This window comes from Oryctolagus cuniculus, chromosome 1, assembly GCF_051225735.1.
Source record: "Oryctolagus cuniculus isolate XC-2025 breed Fujian yellow rabbit chromosome 1, ASM5122573v1, whole genome shotgun sequence".
Lineage (NCBI taxonomy): Eukaryota > Metazoa > Chordata > Mammalia > Lagomorpha > Leporidae > Oryctolagus > Oryctolagus cuniculus.
The window spans coordinates 141,433,266-141,456,329 of NC_142867.1; the positions used below are offsets into that span (position 1 = coordinate 141,433,266).

Here is a 23,064-nt window from a genome sequence, read left to right on the forward strand (position 1 = left end):
TACCATGCAACATTATTTCTTAAATGATGTCATCATTAATAAAGAAAATACAAGATTCTAGATTAGTGAAGCATCTAAACCGTTTCATGAAAATTACTAAATAGCCCTCAGTGGTTTATTTGGTATCAGGAGCTGATAGTTTTATTTACTGTTAACAAAATGCTTCCAGCTCTTTGAGTAAATAAATGTCTCTCTATCCTTTGGTTTCAAAGTTGAGGCATATTTTTTCTCTTACTCCAGTTTTATCTTGACTTTAGATACTGTTTTCTTTCTTTTAGATTTATTTATTTATTTGAAAGGCAGAATTACCAAGAGGCAGAGGCAGAGAGAGAGAGAGAGAGGTCTTCCATCCACTGGTTCACTCCCCAGTTGGCTGCTCTAAGGCCACCACAAAACACACCAAACACCGGAGTTAGAGAGAGGAAAGGTTGAATGTCGGGTGGGGGAAGCCCAATGGGCCAGGAGGAGAGGGTGAGGGAGTAAGAGAGGGTAAGAGAGAGAGAGAGAGAGAGAGAGATAGAGAGAGAGATATCAAGAAAGATACAGGTGTTCAGGAACAGGTCCTGTTAAACCTTTTCCAGGGGGCGGGCAGGGAAATAGGAGCAGCAAATCCCATTAGAGTGAGGGTGGAGCTGACACCTGTGGTTGGGCCATCTGGTCACCTGGTTTCCAGCAAGGCTTCTAGCAGGGGCCAGAGCTCAGGATGGCGTCTGGGGCATAGATGGCACCGTTTTACTAACAGCTGCAGTGCTGGGGCGTGACCAGGCTGAAACCCGGAGCCAGGACTCCCGCATGGCAGGGACTGAGTACTTGAGCCATCTTCTGCTGCCTCCCCTTGCACATGGACAGGAAGCTGGATCAGAGGTGAAACAGGGGCACGCCAGCCAGCACTCTGATCCACGATGCCCGTGTCAAAGGCAGTGGCCACTCTGCTGTGCCACAGTGCTGACCACCTTGCAGCCACCTTTTGAGGAGGGCTTTATTTATTTTTAAAATAATCCCTATTTTGTGAAATGAGCCTGAGATGCGGGAAGAAAAAGTGATAAATACAACTTTATATAAGTGGTAGGTATCATTTAGGATTTTTGACATTGTATTTTCTGTCTGGGAAGGTGGTTCATGTATCAAAATACACAGTTTGATAAAACCAGTATGTTTAAATTTCAATACAATTAATCCTTAGTTTTTGTTTTCTTTTTACTAATAGGCTACTGAATTCAACCAATGGAAGAATGTTCTATTTATCATGCAATTTCTTCTTTCCTGTTTCTTGGGGTAAGAAACCATGGATGAGTAGAAGTGTGGATGACGTTTCTTGACAGCCCTAAATGATTTAGTATAACAATTAGAGACCTAACGTTTACATTGTTTTAGGTATTGCAAGCCACCTCGAGATGATTTAAAGTTTGCAGTGGGAGTATGTGTGTGTTTTTCCTCTTCTGGTTCAGAGACTATGTGGAATGTGTCCTAAATTTTCTAAGGTGGAGGGCAGGCACTGGGTGCCAATATGAGTCCCAGGGGTTGAATCCTGGCTCTGCTTCTGGTTCTGACTTCCTGTGCAGGAAGTCCTGGGGGGCAGCAGGTAATGGACCCTGTAGAGGGAGATTTGAAATGAGTTCTGGGCTCCTGGCTTCAGCTTGGCCCAGCCCTGGTTGTTGCAGGCATTTTGGGGGTGAACCAGTAGGTAGGAGATCTCTCTCTGTCTCTCTGCCTTTTAAATTAAAAGTGAATTTTTTTTTCTGGGTCAGGCATTCGTTGCAATAGCTAAGATGCTATTTGGAACACCCATGTGTCATATAAAAGTGCCTGGGTTCCAATCCTGGCTCCACTTCCAGTTCCAATCTCCCCCTCAAGGGCTCCCTGGGAGGCAGCTGGAGAGATGGCTATAGTACTTGGGTCCCCGCCATCCATGTGGGAGACTTGGGGTTGAGTTCTGGCCTCCTGGCTTCAGTCTGAGCCAGCCCTGTCTATTGTTTGAGAAGTGAACCAGCAGATGGAATCTCTCTCTGTTTTTGTCTCCATGCCTTTCAAGTAGGTTAAAACAAAATCCTAAGCACTCGAAAATCTCTTTGTGTGAATAGGCGCTATGTGCGTCTAGTAAGTATTTGAGCAGGTATAAGAGAATGAACTGGCTGCCTTCATCCCAGCCAGCAGTCCTGCAGTTCTCCTCTAGAGCAGTCTTGGTGGAGTTCTTCAGAGTGTCCTTCCCTGCTGGGCTCCAGTGTACACAGGTCTACGTGCCACGTCCCAGACTGATGGGCTGCAGAGTACCGTCTCAGGGAAATGCTTACCAAAGGATTTGTCCTGCGAAGAAAAGTCCCCCTTGTTTTTTAAACACAAGTACTACAATTTTCATTATGTGTAAGTTCAGTTCCCAAGCTTGATTTTTTTTTGAAGATTTATTTATTTACTTGAAAGTCAGAGTTACACAGAGAGAGGAGAGGCAGAGAAATAGAGAGAGAGGTCTTCCATCTGATGGTTCACTCCCCAATTGGCTGCAATGGCTGGAGCTGTGCCGATCCGGAGCCAGGAGCCAGGAGCTTCTTCCGGGTCTCCCATGTGGGTGCAGGGGCCCAAGGGCTTGGGGCATCTTCTGTTGCTTCCCAGGCCTTAGCAGAGAGCTGGATCAGAAGTGGAGCAGCTGGGTCTCGAACCAGCGCCCATATGGGATGCCGGCGCTTCAGGCCAGGGCATTAACCTGCTGCACCACAGCGCCGGCCCCCCAAGCTTGCTTTTAATTGCAGTGCTATAGCAATGCAATAAGTATATTTATGCATATCTTCCATTCATTAAGTCCTTTTTTTAAAAAAAGATTTATTTATTTATTTACATAGAGAGAGAAGGAGAGGCAGAGAAAGAGAGAGGTCTTCCATCCACTGGTTCACTCCCCGATTGGCCGCGATGGCTAGAGCTGTGCTGATCCGAAGCCAGGAGCCAGGAGCTTCCTCTAGGTCTCCCACGTGGGTGCAGGGGCCCAAGGACTTGGGCCATCTTCCACTGCTTTCCCAGGCCATAGCAGAGAGCTGGATCAGAAGTGGAGCAGCCAGGACTCAAACCAGCACCCATATGAGATGCCAGCACTGCAGACGGCAGCTTTACCTGCTACACCACAGCACTGGCCCCTCATTAAGTCTTTCTTTAGCCATGTGACTTCATGTGTAACCTGTGGATGGAGCTTTTTATTTTAACAATTATATGTTTTATATGTTTTATTTGTAAAAGTTCCAGTTTTTTCCCCCAAATTCATTCCTGACATTCTTTTATTGGTGATCTTTGTGAACGTGCCTTTTCTTTCTTTAAATGCTACACAGTTATTATTTTGAAAAACTTTTATTTGAAAGGCAGAGAGGGAAGGGGAGAGAGACAGAGAGAGAGAGAGATGTCATTTACTGGCTCGCTTCCCAAATGCGTGCAGCAGCCAGGGCTGAGCCAAGCTTAAGTCTGGAGCTGGGAACTCCATTTAGGTCTCCTGTGCAGGTGGCAGGGACTCAATTATTTGAGCCCTCACCTGCTGCCTCCCAAGGTGCACATTAGCAGGAAGCTGGAATCAGAAGCAGAGCCAGGACTCGAACCAGACGCTTTGATGTGGGATGCAGGCATGCCAAGGAGCATCCTGACTGCCACACCAAATGCCTGCCCACACATAACCGTTGTCTGTTCTGTATCTGATGATTCCATATCTGCAGTTATGGAGAGTTTGAGTATATACATGGGATGTTCAGAAACTTCATGGGAATGCAGATGATGGAAACACTATGCTTGGATTTCGATTTCTGTTTGCTCTTTTAAAAGATATTTATTTACTTGAAATGTAGTTACAGAGAGGGAAGAGACAAGAGAGATCTGTCTGCTGGTGCACTCCCCAAATGTCTGCAATAGCCTGGGCTGGGCCAGGTAGAAGCCAGGAGCCAGGAGCTTTAGCCAGGTCTCCCACATGGATGCATGGACCCAAGCACTTGGGCCATCTTCTGCTGCTTTCCCGGGTGCATTAGCAGGGAGCTGGATTGGAAGTGCAGCAGTTGGGACTTAAACCCTCAACCAAATGGGATGCCGGCACTGCAGGCACGACGCTGGTGCCTATTCCTGTTTATCCACAAGCGTTTTGAAGTCTCCTGACATTTTGTTGTTCCAGACATCTGTCCTTGTGGTTTGCTTTCTTGTAACCTGTGATTGTGAGAATCACTTAACCTTCGTCAGTCCTGTGGAATGAGATAGAACCTTCTTCGCAGCGGGCACATTGCATTTGCTTCTGCTTGAGCCAGGAGTTACCTTGGACCTGGGCGACCCTTTGTGGGGCTGGGATCAGACTCCCTCCCACCCCACTAGCTGGAGTTTGGCCCATGGCTCACTTTTTGGACAGCCCTGTCCAGTTGTCTGCCAGGATCACTTCTCCCTGGCCCCGGTGCCCTGTCATTCGGAACCTATTCCTTCTTTTTTCTTGAGGGAGGGATTTTGTGTCACTTTCAACATCTCAGGCAACGCGTTGTGTGCAGGCACTGACTGCTGTGCCGCGGGAGGGTCCCTTAGGGTCCTTAGCAGATGTTTGGGGAAAGATTTGTGGTCTTCCCAGTTGATGCCTGGAAACATTTAACTTGAAAAAGAAATCTGCTAAGCCGTGTCTGTGAGTCACCGTGTGTCTTACTGTTTTCACTCTCTGCTCAGAAAATGAAATACGAGCAGCGCCAGTGCAGATGAGCCCCTGGCGCTTTGTGCCCAGGTGTTCCTGCGAACAGTAGATCAGTGGTTTTCAGTCTTCTCTCGTTCATTATAGACATGGTGAAGTACTGGTGTTTGTTTTGAGTTTTATTGCACTATATCATGTAAACATTTTTTTTTTTTTGACAGGCAGAGTGGACAGTGAGAGAGAGACAGAGAGAAAGGTCTTCCTTTGCCGTTGGTTCACCCTCCAATGGCCGCTGCGGCCGGCGCACCGCGCTGATCTGATGGCAGGAGCCAGGTGCTTCTCCTGGTCTCCCATGGGGTGCAGGGCCCAAGCACTTGGGCCATCCTCCACTGCACTCCCTGGCCACAGCAGAGAGCTGGCCTGGAAGAGGGGCAACCGGGACAGAATCCAGCGCCCCGACTGGGACTAGAACCCGGGGTGCTGGCGCCGCAGATGGAGGATTAGCCTAGTGAGCCGCGGCGCTGGCCATCATGTAAACATTCTAAGGGTGGGTGTTTAGCCTAGAGGTTAAGTTGCTGGTGGAGAAACATGTGTCCCACATAGGGGTACCTTTTTTTTTTTTTTTAAGATTTATTTACTTATTTGAAAGGCAGAGTTACAGAAAGGCAGAGGCAGTGAAAAAGAGAGAGAGAGAAAGAGAGAGAAAGAGAGAGAGAGAGAGAGAGAGAGAGTCTTCCATCCACTGGTTCACTCCCAGGACAACTGCAATGGCCAGAGCTGAGCCGATCCAAAGCCAGGAGCCAGGAGCTTCCTCCAGGTCTCCTATGTGGGTACAGGGGCCCAAGGACTAGGGCCATCCTCTACTGCTTTCCCAGGCCACAGCAGAGAGCTGGATGAGAAGTAGAGCAGCTGAGACTTGAACCAGTGCCCATATGGGATGTCGGCACTGCAGGCGGCAGCTTTACCCGCTGTGCAGCAGCGGTGGCCCCAGGTTTAAACCTGGTTTAACATCCAGCTCTGGCTGCTGGCTCTGGTTGCCTGCGAGTGCACCCTGGGAAGCCACAGGTGATGAATGCAGTGCTTGGGTTCCTGTCATTCATGTGGGAGACCCAGGGTTGAGTGCCTGGCTCCTGACTTCAGCCTGGTACAACCCTGGGAAAGTCACCCAGAGGATAGGAGATTTCTCTCAGTCTCGCTGTTAAATAGATAAATAAAAATGAAAAAAAGGAGGTAACCCCTGTAAAACCTGCGTGCTCAGTGAGAGAGGGGTGGGCAACCCTGCTTCCAGCTGTCACTCCGGTCTCAGCCAGGCGAGCGTGGACTCCACTGGTGTACAGCTCCGTTTCTCTGGTTTAATAATGCGCCTCTTAGAAAACAAACGCTCTTGTCTTCTCAGTAGTCATTTTGTAAATGAGAAAGTCCTAAAAGCGTAGTAATGATGGATGAGTCAGTGATAGCGATAAGATCAGGAGCATTCCAGGATGGCAACCAGGCAGATGCCCTTTGACAGGCTGGGCGTTTTCAGGGCACTAAATGCATGGCTCCATCCCCGGGCTTCCGAGCCTGCGTTCTGGAAGCAGATGGCTCGAGTCTGAATCCTAGCTTTCCACTAGTTTATCCCTGGGTTCTTGGACAAGTTAGTCAACTTTTTTTGAGGTCTGTTACCTTCTTTTTATTATTTATTTATTAACATTTAAATTTTATTTTTAAAGATTTATTTTTTATTTATTTGAAAGGCAGAGTTAGGAGGGGAGAGAGATATATATCGAGAGAGAGAAATATCTTCCATCTGCTGGTTCATTCCCCCAAATGACCTTAACAGCTGAGAATGGTCCAGGGTGAAGCCTGGAGCCAGGAGCTTCTTCCGGGTCTCCCACATGGCTGCAGCTCCCCAAGAACTCAGGCCATCTTCTGTCACCTTCCCAGGCACTTGAGCAGGGAGCTGGATGGGAAGTGGAGCAGCCGGGTCTTGAACTGGTGCCTGTATGGAATGTTGGCTTTGCAGGTAGAGACTTAAGCTGCTATGCCACAACTCCAGCCCCTAAAACTTATTTATTTATTTATTTTTTTGACAGGCAGAGTGAACAGTGAGAGAGAGAGACAGAGAGAAAGGTCTTTCTTTGCTGTTAGTTCACCCTCCAATGGCCGCTGCGGCTGGCGCACTGCGCTGATCCAAAGACAGGAGCCAGGTGCTTTTCCTGGTCTCCCATGGGGTGCAGGGCCCAAGCACTTGGGCCATCCTCCACTGCACTCCCTGGCCACAGCATAGAGCTGGCCTGGAAGAGGGGCAACCGGGACAGAATCCGGCGCCCTGACTGGGACTAGAACCCGGTGTGCTGGCGCCTCAGGCGGAGGATTAGCCTAGTGAGCCGTGGCGCCAGCAAAACTTATTTTTGAAAGGCAGAGACAGAGAGAGTTTGAGTTTGTCCATTTGCTGGTTTACTCTCCAATGCTCACAACAGTCAGAGCTGAAGCCAGGCTTCAGTCCCACCTGAAGCCAGGAGCTGGGAACTCAATCCTGATCTCTTTCTTGAGTAGCAGGGACTCAACCACTTGAGCCATCACCTGCTGCTTCCCAGGGTGTGCATATCAGCAGGAAGCTGGAATCAAGAGTGGAGCCAGGACTTGAATTCAGACATTCTGATATTAGATGGGCTATACCCAGTGGCACAATAAGTGCTATGCCAAATACCCACCTCACCTTATCTTTTTTTATATTTATTTGAAAGGAGAGTGACTGAGAGGGAGAGAAATAGAAAGGGAGCAAGGGGGTGGGGTATCCTCCATCTGCTGGTTCACTTCCCAAATGGCCACAACATAGCTGGGCCAGGCTGAAGCCAGGAGCCAGGAATTCCAGCCCCATCTCCCAAGTACTTGAGCCATCGTCTGCTGCCTCCCAGGGGCATCAGCAGGGAGCTGGGTTGAAAGTGGAGCAGCCAGAACTTGAAGTGGTACTCATATGGCATGCTGGTTCCCCAAGTGGCAGCTTAACCCTCTGTGCCTTCCTCTCCACCTTATCTTTGAAATGGGAACAGTGATGGAAGCACCTGGCTCATAGGGCAGGGTTATGTGTGTCGAATAAATGACAAGTAAAGGAAACTTAGAGCAGTGTGAAACACATGGAAGGTGTGTAATGAGAAACGTGGGTATGTGTCTGTGTTTTGTAATGATATTGGTTTTCTGAGGTCAGCCTGCTTAGCTTGCTTGTTCTGTCTTCACCCCAGAGAGGTTTGGCTCTACCTAAAGCCCTATGGCTTCAACTGTTTTTTGTCTGTTTTGTACCCTTCACCTGTTGTGGGCAAGGTTTTTACATTAAGTAGTTAGTTAATTTATAATTATTTGAAAGGCAGAGTTGCCGAGAGACAGAGCAGGAAAGACAGAGAGAGAGAGAGAGAGCTTCCATGTGCGGCTTCGCTCCTCAAATGGTCATGATGCCCAGGGCTGGGCCAGCCTAAAGCCAGGAGCCAGGAGCTTCTTCCAGGCCTCCCACGTGGGTGCAGGGGCCCAAGCACTTGGGTCATCTTCTGCTGCTTTCCCAGACGCATTAACAGGGAGCTGGATGGGAAGTGGAGCAGCCGGACTTGAACTGGCACCCATATGGGAGGCTGGTGCTGCAGGTGGTAGCTTAACCCACTACACCACAGCCCCGGCCCTTTTAATCAGGTTTAATTCTGAAACTGTTTTGCCAGGGAGCTTCAGTCTTGGAGTGGGGGATAAATGTTTGTAGAAATTTATTTATTTGAAAGGCAGTGAGAGAGAGGGAAGCAGAGCAGCCAGAACTTGAACCTGTGCTCTACATGGGACGTGTCTGCACACCGGCCCCTGGAGTGAGGGCTCTGCAGAATCTTATTTTCCTGTTGTTTTCAGAGGAGTCCATGTTGGGATCATTTGCATATCTGCAGTAAATCGAGATGACTTCAGAGAGTTCGTGTTAAATACATGTGATGAAGAGACTGCGTGGATTTCAAAAATTTTTGCACCAAAATAAGCACCTTTTTTTTTTTTTTTTTTTTTGATGTAGGAAAGTCGACTTTATAAAAAGATTCACGAGGCTGGTGCTGTGCTGTAGTGGGTAAAACCGCTGCCTATGACTCCAGCATCCCATATGGGCTCCGGTTCCAGTGCCAGCTGGTCCACTGATCCAGCTCCCTGCTAACGGCCCTGGGGAAAGCCCCGGAAGATGGCCCAAGTCCTTGGGCCCCTGCACCCACGTAGGAGACCACTATGAAGCTCCTGGCTCCTGGCTTTGGGTCTGCCTGGCTCCAGCCGTTGTGGCCACTTGGGGAGTGAACCAGCGGATGGAAGACCTCTCTTTTTCTCTCTGCCTCTGCCTCTTTGTAACTGCGCTTTTCAAATAAATAATAAATCTTAAAAACAAAACAAAACAAACTACCCGTGCTTTAAAGGTGTGTAACCAGGACAATAGCATCGTGGCTGAGCCCGCAGGCAGCGTCTAGCACGCCCTGGGGGCAGGACCACAGCTCTGGGAGACAGCAGGTGGATGGAGCTGGGGGCCCAGGAAGCCGGGAGTGGTCAGAAGTCAAGTGAAGGCTGGAGTTACAGTCCACAGCCAGCTTGGCGGGCTTTGCAGATCTTGTTTTTTTTTTTTTTTTTTTTTTTTTTTCCTAAAGATTTATTTATTTATTTATTTGAAGGTCAGAGTTACACACAGAGAGAAGGAGAGGCAGAGAGAGGGCTTTGCAGATCTTGTTTCAGAAACCACAAGCCCGGGTCACTGCTACCAGCAGCTGGTCTGTTCCTGCCCCACGGGCAGGCGGGGGTGGGGGGTGGGGGTCGTTCCTGCCACAGCTTTAAGGGCTGAGCTCCTTTCTCAGCCGCCAGCGCTGTGCTTGGGGGCGGGAGTGACAAGCTGTCAGCGCCGCGGGATGCCGCTGTCCGTTGAGAACCGCCCCTTCCCCGGCGCGTGCCTCCCGCCAAGTCCTTTCCAGACGCGGGGCAGGGGGCAGGGGTGAGCCGCGGAAGGTGCTCACTCGAGGGGAACAAGGAAACCCAGACGCAGTTTCTGCTCCTGCACCCTCACCACCCAGACCACCTGTGTGCCCCAGCAGGTGTGGGGTTTCTGCCCCCTACAGGCGAGCAGGCGATTCTGCAGGGGACCCAGCTGGGGGCCTTCTCCTTCCACCCCTGGCTCTGCCGCCTTCTACCTGGGGCTGGCATCGTTAGCTGCAGCAGACTCCCCCCCACCCCCACCCAATTGGAAACCTGGGCCTCCACAACTTTGGGCCGCCCAGATCCAACTGGGGATTCCTGTGACCACCTCCGCAGTTTGCTTGCTACAGAACCTCGTAGAACTCGGGGGGACCCTGAACTTAGTTTACCAGTCTGTTATAAAGGGCATTTTGTCTGCTGTCTATCTGTCATCTATCAGTCTTCTATCAATCAATCATCTAGGTATTTATTTTCATGTCCTCAAGGGCAGATCAGGTGAGAGAGAGGGAGGAGAAAGAGAGAATGAGAACGAGAGCTTTTTTTTTTTTTAAAAAAAATATTTATTTATTTGACAGGTAGAGTTACAGACAGTGAGAGGGAGAGACAGAGAGAAAGGTCTTCCTTCCGTTGATGCACCCCCCAAATGGCCGCTGCGCCGATCCGCAGCCAGGGTCCAGGTGCCTCCTCCTGGTCTCCCACGCGGGTGCAGGCACCCAAGCACTTGGGCCATCCTCCACTGCCTTCCTGGGCCACAGCAGAGAGCTGGACTGGAAGAAAAGCAACCGGGACTAGAACCAGCGCCCATATGGGATTCGGGCGCCGAAGGTGGAGGATTAGCCAAGTGAGCCAGGCGCCGGCCCGAGAACGAGATCTTTCATCTGCTGGCTCACTCCCCAAATACCTGCAACTGTCAGAGCTGGGCCAGGCTGAAGCCAGGATCCCAGAATTCCATCTGGGACTCCCACGTGGGTGGCAGGGGTGCACGTGTTTAAGCTGTCACCTGTCGCCTCCCAGGGTGTGTACTAGCGGGAAGATGGGATGGAAGTAGAGGTGGGCCTCAGACCCTGGTGCTGCGCCATGGGGTGTGAGTGTCTCAAGCAGCGACTGTAACCCGCTCTGCCTCCACGCCCACCTCTGAAGGGTGCACCTGGTGAAGGCACACAGTGGGGGAGGTCTGGAAGGCTCCTGAGTACGGGAACCCCCACACCCCCGGCCCTGTGGAGTATGGTGCACGCCTCTAGGCCGGGACGGTGAGCTCCGCCTGCTCCACTTGGCACGGCTGGCCAGAAGCTCCCCAAGCCGGGACTTGAACCGGCTCCTATATGGGATGCTGGCAATTCAGGCTGTGGCTTAACCCACTACACCATAGTGCCGGCCCCTGGGTTGCTTTCAGAAACAGTAAGAAACCTCCGAGCAGAAGTTCCGGTCTAGGGATTTCCACCTGGGGTCCTTATCAGCTGTTGTCTGCATAAATGTGCACCAGACAGATGTGTTATTTCAAAAGAAGCAATGGCAACAATTTGCAAAATTCAGCCGTGTCCAGGGCTTTCAAGCGTCTGCGTTTCATCAGCATACAAATGCTCGAATTAGAACTGCTGTCCTGTGGAGGTTGACTTTTTGGTGCTAAGAGTGATTTCCCTCGTACAGACTTCATGCAGATTCTTTGACTTCACAGCCTTGGGTCTAGGCCACAGGCCTGGACAATACTCATTTGCACACAGAAACAGGTTTTGGTCCAGGTGGGTTTGTATTCGCCCTCTCTGGGGACATCTAGTGGCTAGTTGCAGAAGTGCAGCCTTTCTGTCCTGACACCATCAGTTGGTTATGGAGGATGGTTGCTGCCCATTCAGAAGTCAGAATTCACTAGAGAATGTGCCGAGAGGGGTTCTTCTGCCCTGGCTCAGCCCTGGTGGTGAATGAATGTCCCAGTCACCCAGGCTCACGGCAGGTGGTTACTGGCATTTTGGGTCGTTGTGCGCATGGGTAGGCCAGGTGTTTGTGTTGCAGTGGTTAAGTTGGGAATCTCACATCCCTTACTGGAGAACTGGGGTTTGACTCCTGGCTCCACTTCCAAGTCCAGCTTCCTACTTGGCACCTTGCGATGCAGCAAGTGATGGCCAGCGCCTCTGTGGGAGACCTGGCTTGAGTTCACAGCACCCAGCTTTGCTTTGGCAGCTGTGGGCGTTTGGGGAGTGAACCGGTGAACGGGAGATCTCTTTCTGTCTCTATGTCTCTCTTTCTTTCTGCCTCTCAAATAAAAATTTAAAAAGCTCAGCAGGTGATTCTAGTGCCCAGAGAGGGTGAGGGTTGAAAACCACTGCTGTAACACAGCTGCCAACAGGTTTCAGGTCATTGAAAACTGTCCCCTCCATACCCCACTGCGTGGACCGCAGGAGAAGTGAGCAGGACCCCCCCGGGGAGGGAGGGATTTTGCGCAGCCGACAGTTTTCCTGTAATGAGTCCAGTGGATGAGATCTATTACGATAAGGGTTATTAAGCTTTTGTGACTTGTGTTTCTTTTTAAAGATTTACTTATTTGTATAAAATGGAGAGTGACAGATCATCTTCTGGGTCACTCCCCAAATGCTTGCAACAGCCAGGGCTAAGGCCATATAGAAGTCAGAGCCAGGAGCCAGGGACTCCAGCCAGGTCTCCTAAGTGGATCAGGTACATTAGTAAGAAGCTAGGGCCAGCACTGTGGCATAGCAGGTAAAGCCGCTGCCTGCAGTGCTGCCACCCCATATGGGCACCGGTTCGAGTCCTGGCTGCTCCACTTCCGATCCAGCTTTCTGCTATGGCCTGGGAAAGCAGTAGAAGATGGCTCAAGTCCTTGTGCCCCTGCACCCATGTGTGAGACCTGGAAGAAGCTCCTGGCTTCTGGCTTTGGATCAGTGCAGCTCTGGCCACTACAGCCAATTGAGAAGTGAACTAGCAGATGGAAGATCTCTCTCACTCTCTCTCTCTCTGCCTTTCCTTCTCTCTGTGTGTAACTGACTTTCAAATAAGTAAATAAATAAATCTTGAAACAATTTTTTAAAAAAGAAGCTGGATTGGAAGTGGAGCCACTCCCATATGGGATGTGGGAGGGAGGAGTCCCAGGCGCCACAGCTCCTGCCCTTGACTGCGGACTCACAGTCAAGCCCTGTGTCGTTACCCAGCTCAGCAGGACACACACTCAGGTGTCTACTTCCTCGCCTCAGGTTCCTACTGATGTACTCCACGGTTCTGTGCAGCTATTACAATTCTGCCCTGACGACAGCGGTTGTGGGAGCCATCAAGGTAGGTGGGCGGAGCCTGGGACTGACTGTGCATGCAGAAGCTGGGTTCGATTCTGCTGTTGCTGTCTGTGGCCAGTGACAGCTGCAGCTGGGGGCTGGGAGATCCCCTCCTGCTTCTTCTCATCTCCCAGTGCACGAATCAGAAGGGAGGCCCTGCTAGATAGAAAAGGAGAGAGAAACAGTAGCTTTTAAATGAGGGGTGAGGGGGAAGGGGTGCTCTGGGAAAATGTGTAAAAATACTGGGGAAACTCCAGGCACTGCGGGCCTCACGATCCCTTGTGATCTGTAACTTGATTTTCTGGGAGAAGCTGCCCGTGGAGGAAGGGAGCCTTGTGCAGAATGGTTTTCCATCTAGGCAAATGCTCAGTTATACAGTAATGAGCGTGCAGGCTGCCCTGTGTGTGTGTGTGTGTGTGTATGTGTGCACATTTGAAAGCACACACTCATGGGTGAGCACAGGATGTTGAGTCCTGACTGCTCTTCCACTGTTGCTTGCTTTTCTGTGAACTCGGGTCTCCTGCTGCCTACCGGCCTGCTGGGGTGCCTGGGACACAGCACTGCCTGGCTTTATTAGACGGCTCGACTCTGCCCAGGCTTACGGTCACTAGGATGAAAAAATGGTGCCCCAGTGGCGGTCAGGAGATGGGATGCCGCCAGCTGGTTCCACCCCAACTCTTTTTTTTTTTTTAAAGATTTATTTCATTTATATGTAAGTCAGAGTTACACAGAGAGAGAAGGAGAGGCAGAGAGAGAGAAAGGTCTTCCATCTGCTGGTTCACTCCCCAGTTGTCCACAATGGCTGGAGCTGCACTGATCTGAAGCCAGGAGCCAGGAGCTTCTTCTTGGTCTCCCACGTGGGTGCAGGGGCCCAAGCACTTGGGCCATCTCCCACTGCTTTCCCAGGCCACAGCAGAGAGCTGGACTGGAAGAGGAACAGCCGGGACTAGAACCAGCGTCCACATGGGATGCCAGCACTGCAGGCAGCGCTTTACCCGCTAAGCCACAGCGCTGGTGCCTCCACCCCAACTCTTGCCCTTGCTCCTGGGTAGTCCCAGGAGAGGGGGCAGAGCAGAGTGGGCAGTGTGCTTCATGTGCCACTCGCTCCACTGCTTTCTGAAGCCATGTGCATGGGTCTCATTCATGTACGCACAGTCCTGTGGACGTGTACAGTGTCCAGGCCCATGCAGCCTCACTCACACACCTGGGTTCTGGGCTTGCCGGGTCTAAGTGCGTTACTTAAATGCTGACTTGCCCTCTTTCTCTCTGCAGAACGTATCCGTGGCCTACATTGGGATGCTGCTCGGTGGAGACTACATTTTCTCCGTGTTAAACTTTGTAGGGTTAAATATTTGGTGAGTGACACCTCTTAGTGAACTTGCCTTAGTCCAACAAGAATTTTCTGCCATCTGATCCATGTGTGATAAGCCAAAGAGCCAAGACGGATGTTGTCTTGTAAGCCCGGGGGTGTTTGGGCTTTGCAATTTCTTTTTTCTTTCTTTTTTAAATATTTATTTATTTGAAAGACAGAGTTACAGAGAGCAGAGGCAGAGAGAGAGGTTCACTGGTTCACTCCCCAGATGGCTGCAATGGCCGGAGCTGGACCGAACTGAAGCCAGGAGCCAGGAGCTTCATCCTGGTCTCCCATGCAGGTGTAGGGGCCCAAGGACCTGGGCCATCTTCTACTGTTTTCCCAGGCCATAGCAGAGAGCTGGACTGGAAGTAGAGCAGCAGGACTCAAACAGGCGCCCATATGGGATGCTGGCACTGTAGGTGGCGGCTTTACCCACTACACCACGGCGCCGGCCCTGCAATTTTTTAAACACTGCACCACAACGCCAGCCCCACTGACACTGTAATTTCTAGAATCAAGTTACTTCAGTTACTCAGTTCATCTGTTTTTCTTTCTTTTTTTAAATACTTATTTATTTATTTGAAAGGCAGAGTTACAGAGAGAGACGGAGAGAAAGAAAGAGAGAGAGAGGGCGCCTCCATCCACTAGTTCACTCCCCAGGTGGCCACAGTGGCCAGGGCTGGACCAGCCCGAAGCCAGGAGCCAGGAGCTTCCCCCAGGTCTCCCACATGAGTGCAGGGGCCCAAGGACTTGGGCCATCTTCCACTGCTTTCCCAGGCCATAGCAGAGAGCTGGGTCGGAAGTGGGGCAGCCGGGACTTGAACTGGTGCCCATATGAGATGCTGGCTGGTGCTGCAGCGGCGGCTAACCCCGCTTCTGCTTCTCTGCCGCAGCTCCTCACATGGCTCTGAGTGGCATGTAGTGAGCATTCCCGGGGCTGGGATGTGAACTCGGGCCCTGCGCCTTCCTCGGAAGTCGCCTAAGCCATGTCTTCCTGCAGAGCCTTAGGTAGATGTCCTTGAACATCTTCGAGGGCTGACAGAGATGCTTTGGAAAGCCCTTCTGGGGTCTCCCACCGGAGACGCTACTGAAAGATAATGAAATCAGGATTATTCAGTAAAAGACAAGGGCCGGTTTCCTCTCCAAACTTCCATGGTCGATTGGATCACTCTTTTTTTTTTTTTTTTTTTTTTTTTCCTGACCACAAAAGTTTGGGCCTAAGAGGGGAAATTCTCCCCAAGGAGTCCACAGACTTGAGGAAACAGATCGGAGTGATGCCCTCCGGATCAGGCTGTGGGCCGCCGCCGAGGGCAGCCCTGGGCGATTCCCGCGAACTGACTTCTCTCTCTTCTCCGGGGCTCAGCATGGCAGGGGGCCTGAGATACTCCTTCCTGACGCTGCGCAGCCAGCTGAAGCCCCCGCAGCCTGAGGACGAAGAAAGCAGCCCCCCGGATTCCAAGGGCTAGGCCCCCGCGCGCAGGCCAAGCCCCTGGAGCTCCCAGGAGCACGCAAGGAGAACTACCTCACGCCCCACTGCCCCGCGAGCCGTCCCGGAGCCCTTACCAGCTGAGAGCGAGGCTTTTTGAAATAAGCCGCCAAGACTGGCGTCGACACGAGGGGTCTTCAGGAAACCCTGGTGATTGGCATTACCGTGAAACTCAGCATAATTAAAAAAAATTTTTTTGTTTTTGGTACCCAAATATAAGGATCCTTTAGAAGGTTTTTGGAAAAACCGAATTAAAAGCTAAATTTGTTTTGATGTCGAATTTTTTTCATTGAAATCCAGGCATAATTTTTATAGTAAGTGTTTTCATGAACGTTTTTAAAGACACCAAATCAAGTTCTTTCAGTTCATTTTCTGTGAGCTTTTGGAAGCTCCCTGGTGCAGTGCTGGGTGCTGTGGACACACCCGTGCTGTCCCCTTGTTCTGTCGGCTGGCGATGCTGCAGGGTCGACCGTGTGACAGGCACGCTGGCCCTCATTTCAAAGGTAGTAGCCAAAGCCAAGGGCCAGTGAGGTTTACACACATTCACACACACACACACACACACACACAGAGCACAGTGTAAAGAGACATGCTGTTATTTCAATAAAATTACCCAGTTAACAGCCAGACAAGAAAGAGCTTTGTTAGCTTTTTTTTTTTTTTTTTTTTGACATATAGAGTCGTAGAAAGTGAGAGAGAGAGAGACAGAGAGAAAGGTCTTCCTTCCGTTGGTTCACTCCCCTAATGGCCGCTACAACTGGCGCTGCACCGATCCGAAGCCAGGAGCCAGGTGCTTCTCCTGGTCTCCCATGCGGGTACAGGAGCCCAGGTTCCCATCATTTTTGTAAGTATTCAATTATGTTGACTTTTGGGGAAAGATTTATGTATTTATTTGTAAAGCAGAGTTACAGAGAGGCAGAGGCAGAGAGAGAGGGAGGTCTTCCATCCTCATGTTCACTCCCCAAATGGCTGCAACGGCCAGAGCTGTGCCGATCCAAAGCCAGAAGCCAGGAGCTTCCTCCAGGTCTCCCATGCTGGTGCAGGGGCCCAAGGACTTGGGCCATCTTCCACTGCTTTCCCAGGTCATTGCAGAGAGCTGGATTGGAAGTGGAGCAGCCAGGACTAGAAGCAGCGCATATATGGGATGCTGGCACTGCAGGTGGCGGCTTTACCCACCATGCCACAGCAGCGGCCTCATTCCCATTCTTTTGCATACATACTTAGAAGTGGCTGGGTCATGGTCAAGTTTTTGAGGAACTGCTGTCATGTTTTCCATAGTGGCTACATCATTTCACATTCCCACAGACAGTTGCCCAAGTTCTCCGCAGCCTCAAGAGTGTATTATTTTGGTTTTGTTTGTTTGCTTCTTGGTACTAGCTATCCAAATGAGTGTTGTGGTTTTGCTTTGTATTTTTCTAATTCAGCAGTGATAATGAGCATTTTTTTTGCTGGCCATTTGTATATCTTCTTCAGAGAGATATCTATTTAAATCCTTTTTTCCCATTTCTTGTATTTATTTGATTTTATGAGAGAGAGAGAGAGAGAGAGAGAGAGAGAAACTCCCATCTGTTGGTTTGCTCTCCAGATGCCCACAAAGGCCGTTAGGATGGGCTTAAGCCATGAGCCAGGAACTCCAAGCAGCAGGAACCTGTACCACTCCTGCCTCCTGGGGTCTGCATTAGCAGGAAGCTGGAGTCAGGAGCCAGAGCTGGCTGTTGAACCCACATACTCCAATATGGAACCTGGGAGCTGGGCTAAGTGCCTACCACTGTTCACTTCTTAGGTTGTTGCATTGTAGTTCTTTACTGCTTAATTTACTTTTAAAAAATGTATGTATTGATTTGAGGGGCAACGATTGAAACAGAGCCACTCAGGAAGAGATCTTCCATCCACTGGCTCACTCCTCAAATGGCTGCAAGTCACGGGTGGACCATGCTGCAGCCAGGAGCTGGGAACTCCACCCTAGTCTCCCAAGTGGATGGCGGGGGTCCAAGCATTTGAGCCATCATCTACTGCCTTCCAGGGCGCATTAATGGGAAGCCGACTCAGAGGTGAAGCAGCCAGGGCTTGAACCGGCACTCCGATCTAGGATGACAGTGGCGAGCAAGAGCATCTTCGCCGGCCCCTCAATGTACTTATAACGAGCTTCATGAGTGTGAGTTTGGGACTTCCAAACTGTTATGATACTGCCTTAGGTTGCACCATTAGCATTGTTCCTGAAAACCAGAGGACAAAAATGCTAAGCAAAATAAAATCTAGCTTTTCTGTTCTTTCCCTAATTTTTTTTAATGTCTAATTTTTATTCTTGGCATTCTTAAAAGGAAGGTTTGCTGGTTATAAAACTTTGCCCCCCTGCTTCCACATTTGGCCAGCAGAGGGCACTCTAAGAGAAGCCGGGCACACTGTTTTCAGCTGGGCTGAAAGTTACAATTTTTGCACATACTGCCTAAGAACCAAGTTCCCAAGGCCTGGGGTTGGAGGGAGCTCTGACTGGCTTCCAGTGAGTCAGTTGGGAGCGCAGAAGGCAGAGAGGTGGTGGGAAGAGCTCTGTGAGCCCCAAGGACATGAAGAAATGAATGTAGTCCCATTACCCAGGTCTTTGAAAAAGACCATTATGGGGAGGGGTGGCGGGGGCTGCAGGGGTTGGGGCAGGGAGGGAAGACAGCTGATAGTTCAGATGCTCGTTTCCCACCCTGGTTGCCTGGGTTCAATTCCCTGTGCCTCTTCCTGACTCCAGCTTCTTGTTAATGTGCACCCTGAGAAGCATCTGTGAAGGCCACTGCCACTCACGTGGGAGACTCACATTCATCCCTGGCCCCTGGCTTCGGGTGGGGCTAGCCCTGGCCATTGCAGGCTCTTGACCGTGATCCAGCAGATGGGAGTTCTCTCTCTGCCTCCCAAATAGAGAACACGCTACAAAAAATCAGTTCTAGACACGTCAAAGAAAGTCGAATTTCCTTGATGTTTTATTTTGTTGTACTGCATTAATAACAGTTATCCCATTTGTTCATCTGGACTTTCTCCTGCCATTTGAATATTTTTTCTCTATTTTCAATATGTCTCAAGTACAGGGGCACAGGCTGAGAGCTGAGATTGTTGAAGGAACAGGACTCGAATAAAGAAACGTGGGCTCAAGAAAGCCTAATGGCAGTAAAGGCAGTGGCACCGGAGACTGGAGCCACGCCCTCCCTCTCTCCTCCTCCTCTCACTCAGCCTGATGGAGGCTCCAGCTCAGGTGTGGATGTGTCTCAAAAGAGGGGGCTTCTTCCATTCTCTGCTCTCAACCGAGGGTTGCTACCTTGGGAGGGCCAGGCCCCCAGAATTTCTCACTCCCTGCGAGGTGAAGGCACCCACTTAGTAGTGAGTGCAGCTGAGGGCACAGTGTCTCCCTCTGCTGAGCTCTCACTCCCATGTGACGGAGGCCATGCCCCAGGTGCCCAGGGCTGCCTGGTCCCTGCCCCCAGGGGCACCGTTGCTGCCCGGGTTCGCAGTGGACAGCGTGAGAGTGTGATTGTGGTTGGGAGGTGGCTGTATCTGAATGGAGGGTGGCCACACCGGAAGGACCAACAGTGTGGTTTAGGGGTGGGGGCTTTGGGTGACGCTTGTGAGGGCTGGAGACTGGAGGTGGAGATCAGCCATGGGGCAGGCAGCTGGGCCTGTGTCACAGAGCCTGGATAAAGACTCTGAACGCTACCGAGGCTCTAGTGAGTTTCCTGAGTGGCAGTACTCTGTGTGTAGGGTCCCACGTCCCTGCTGGGAGGTGGTATGTCCCACTCCGTGGAGAGAGGACAGGGCATCTCCACATAGGGTTCTTCTCCAGACTCTGCCCTATGCTTTGCTTCCCCTGGCTGAATTATAATTGTTAATTATATAAATGTATATTTATACACATACACATGCAGAGAGAGAGAGAGAGAGAGATTTCCCATCCAGATTTTCCCACCGCTGGGGCTGAGCCAGTCCAAAGCCAGGAGCCTGCAACTTGAGCAGAGTCAGATGTGGGGTGGCAGGGACCCAGCTCCTTGACCTGTCACTTGCTGTCTCCCACAGTCTGCGTGTAGGAAGCAGGAGCTGGGACTTGAACCTGAGCATTCTAGTATGGGACGCAGGTTTCCCAAGTGGTGGCTTAGCTGCCGTGCCTTGGCTGCTCTTAGTCTGTATTTTCCTGGTGATAAACTATAGCCATATGCATTCCAGCTTTCTGTGAGGTCTATGAGCAAATGATCAAAACTGAAGTTGTTTTTGGGAGCTCCTCAGACTTGCAGCTGGTATGAAAAGTGGGGGTGGTCTTGGGCCCCCAAACATCTCAGTTGTCCAAAACTCACACAAAGCCCATAAAACAAGAGCTCCAAAGAACAAACTTTATTTCAAACAGAATGTAGGAGAAATCCATGCTTATGACACCTTGAAAACAGCGCTCCTCCTAATTAAGGGTAGCACGTTGGCTCATAGGCCACCAGGTTCCCCGGTGAGAATCAGAACAGCTCGCCCCTGAGAAGAGTTCTTGGGAGTCAGCACAAACCTTAAAGACCGGCCTCAACATCCGCCCCTGCCAGAGTTTAATTGGATCAGACTGCCAAGCAACTTAAGCCCCAGGGTACTCTCAAAAGCAATAGAGCGATCAGTTGGTAATTGGAGCCTCATCCACTGGGTGTAACCCCAAACGCAGCAGAGAGCCTGTGGAGTAGAAGCCAAGGAAAGAGGCAAAGAGAGCTTTTAAACCCAATGCGGTTGCAGAGTGAGGTGTGCACAGCTCAGGAGTGGCACGGAGGGCAAGATCTGTGTCCCTAGAACAGGTTAGTGCCTAGCTAAGTCACAACAACAAAGACGAGCCTCGGGGACTGGGGAGGGGAATCGGCATCCTGAGTTGCTATGATACCTTACCCTAAATATCAATTTTTTTAAAGATTTATTTGAAGGACAGTTACAGAGAGAGGCAGAGACAGAGAGCGAGATCTTCCATCCACTGGTTCACTCCCCAGATGGCTGCAATGGCCAGAGCTGTGCCGATCCGAAGCCAGGAGCCAGGACCTTCTTCCGGGTCTCTCACATGTGTGCAGGAGCCATCTTCTACTGCTTTCCCAGGCCACAGCAGAGAGCTGGACTGGAAGAGGAGCAGCCTGGACTAGAACCGGTGCCCACATGAGATGCTGGCACTTCAGGCCAGGGCTTTAACCCACTGTACCACAGCTCCGGCCCCTAAATGTCAGATTTTTAGTAAGAAGTTATTTAAGACAGTGAAAGAGACAGCAAAGTGTGGCCCATACAAAGAGGCTACAGAGCAGCCTTCTGTGAGAGGGACCTGTGTTACATCTAACACAGGCTTAAAGGGGCCGGTGCTGTAGTGCAGTAGGTTAATCCTCTGCCTGTGGCACTGGCATCCTATATAGGTGCCAGTTCTAGTCCCGGCTGCTCCAATTCCAAGCTAGCTCTCTGCTATTGCCTGAGGAAGCAGTGGAAGATGGCTCAAGTCCTTGGGCCCCTGCACCCATGTGGGAGACCTGGAAGAAGCTCCTGGCTCCTGGCTGTTTTCAAGGTGTCATAAGCATGGATTTCTCCTACATTCTGTTTCAAATAAAGTTTTAGGGAGTGCTTTGGAGCTCTTGTTTTATGGGCTTTGTGTGAGTTTTGGACAACTGAGATGTTGGGGGGTCCCAAGACCACCCTCACTTCGAATTGGCAGCTTCAGCCGTTGCAGCCATCTGGGGAGTGAACTAATGGAAGGAAGACCTTTCTTTCTGTCTCTCTCACTGTCTGTAACGCTGCCTCTCAAACAAATGAATAAAATCTTAAAAAAAAACCCATAGACTTCAAATGAGTCACTGTGGGGGCTGGTGCTGTGGTATAGAGGGTAAACCCTCTGCCTGCAGTGCTGGCATCCCATGGGCACTGGTTCAAGTCCCAGCTGCTCCACTTCTGATCCAGCTCTCTGCTATGGCCTGGGAAAGCAGTATAAGATGGCCCAAGTGCTTGGGCTCCTGCACCCATGTGGGAGACCCAGAAGAAGCTCCTGGCTCCTGGCTTCAGATCAGCTCAGCTCCAGCCATTGTGGCCATCTGGGGAGTGTATGAATACAACATCTCATGAAATAGAGAAATCAATAGGAAAAAAATAGGGAAAAGAATCAAATGAGTATATTCTGAAGTTGAAAAGTATACAACTAAAACAATTATTAGAGAACTCCACAAATTCAAACTTATACAAGAAAGCATCAGTGACCTCAGAGAGAGGAGAAAGTGATTTACTCCAAAGAACAGAGAAGAATGAAGGAAGACGAATAAGGAAAGCACACCAGTAGACCACAGTGGGAGAAAGGGGACAGAGATAGGAGGGGAATGTTGAGGAAGTAAGTTAAAAAAACTCCACAGACAAATGTGAAGACATCCACAGTCAAACACTGAAATAAAGACACAGATGTGAAATAGCGAAAGCCAAATGCAAGCATTCTATCTTTTTAAAAATATTTATTTTTTTTTATATGAAAGTCAGAGTTACATAGAGAGAGGAAAAGCAGAGAGAGAGAGAGGTTTTCCATCCGATGATTCACTCCCAAATTGGCTGCAATGGCTAGAGCTGCGCCAATCCGAAGCTAAGAGCCAGGAGCTTCTTCTGGGTCTCCCGTGTGGGTGTAGGGGCCCAAGCACTTGGGCCATCTTCTACTACTTTCCCAGGCCACAGCAGAGAGCTGGATCAGAAGTGGGGCAGTTGGGACTAGAACCAGTACCCATATGGGATGCTGGCAGTTCAGGCCAAGGCGTTAACCCACTGTGCCACAGTGCCGGCCCCAAGCATACAATCTTGAAAGCAGAAAAACTACTCATCACTTACAAGGAAAGCCCCATATGAGTAACAGCAGACTTCTCATCAGAGACAACAGGTGCCAGGAGGCAGTGGAATGACATTCGAGGTGCAGCAAGCAACGTTTGCAAGAAGCAGCTCAGAGTGTTGCATAGGCACAGTGTCCCCACAGCCCTTCTCATTCTTTTCCTGGGAGTAGAGTGTGTGTAGAGTTTGTTTTGTGCTGTGCTCTCTAAGCCTCAGCTTCATACACATTTTCAGCATAGGTATGGATGAATTATCCTGAAAGCGCAGATAGGGACACCAGCAACACTTACTACAAAAAAGCTTGTGGCTGTTTGGCTTCTTTTTTTGAAAAAATAAGATTTATATATTTATTTGAAAGTCAGAGTTACACAGAGAGAAGGGGAGGCAGAGAGAGAGAGAGAGAGAGAGAGAGAATGGTCTTCCATCTGCTGGTTCACTCCCCAGTTGGCCACAATGGCCAGAGCTGTGCTGATTCAAAGCCAGGAGCCAGGAGCTTCTTCCGGGTCTTCCATGCAGGTGCAGGGGTCCAAGGACTTGAACCATCTTCTAC

At 50.3% G+C, this 23,064-nt stretch overlaps 1 protein-coding gene across 2 annotated transcripts in view; it reads left to right on the forward strand.

The window, feature by feature from the left end:
- The window catches only part of SLC35D2 (solute carrier family 35 member D2), a 57,390-nt gene extending 41,428 nt beyond the window's left edge, over positions 1–15,962 (forward strand). The window contains exons 9-12 of one of the 2 annotated variants that reach the window (XM_002708265.6): positions 1,208–1,275; positions 12,775–12,853; positions 14,122–14,204; positions 15,567–15,962. In XM_002708265.6, coding sequence (XP_002708311.1) covers positions 1,208–1,275; positions 12,775–12,853; positions 14,122–14,204; positions 15,567–15,669 — 333 coding nt within the window. In that variant the 3' untranslated portion in view covers positions 15,670–15,962. Of the gene's footprint in view, positions 1–1,207; positions 1,276–8,645; positions 9,014–12,774; positions 12,854–14,121; positions 14,205–15,566 lie in introns of those variants that run through there. The other variant, XM_089335669.1, reaches the window with a different exon arrangement.
- The last annotated feature ends 7,102 nt before the right edge of the window (positions 15,963–23,064 follow it).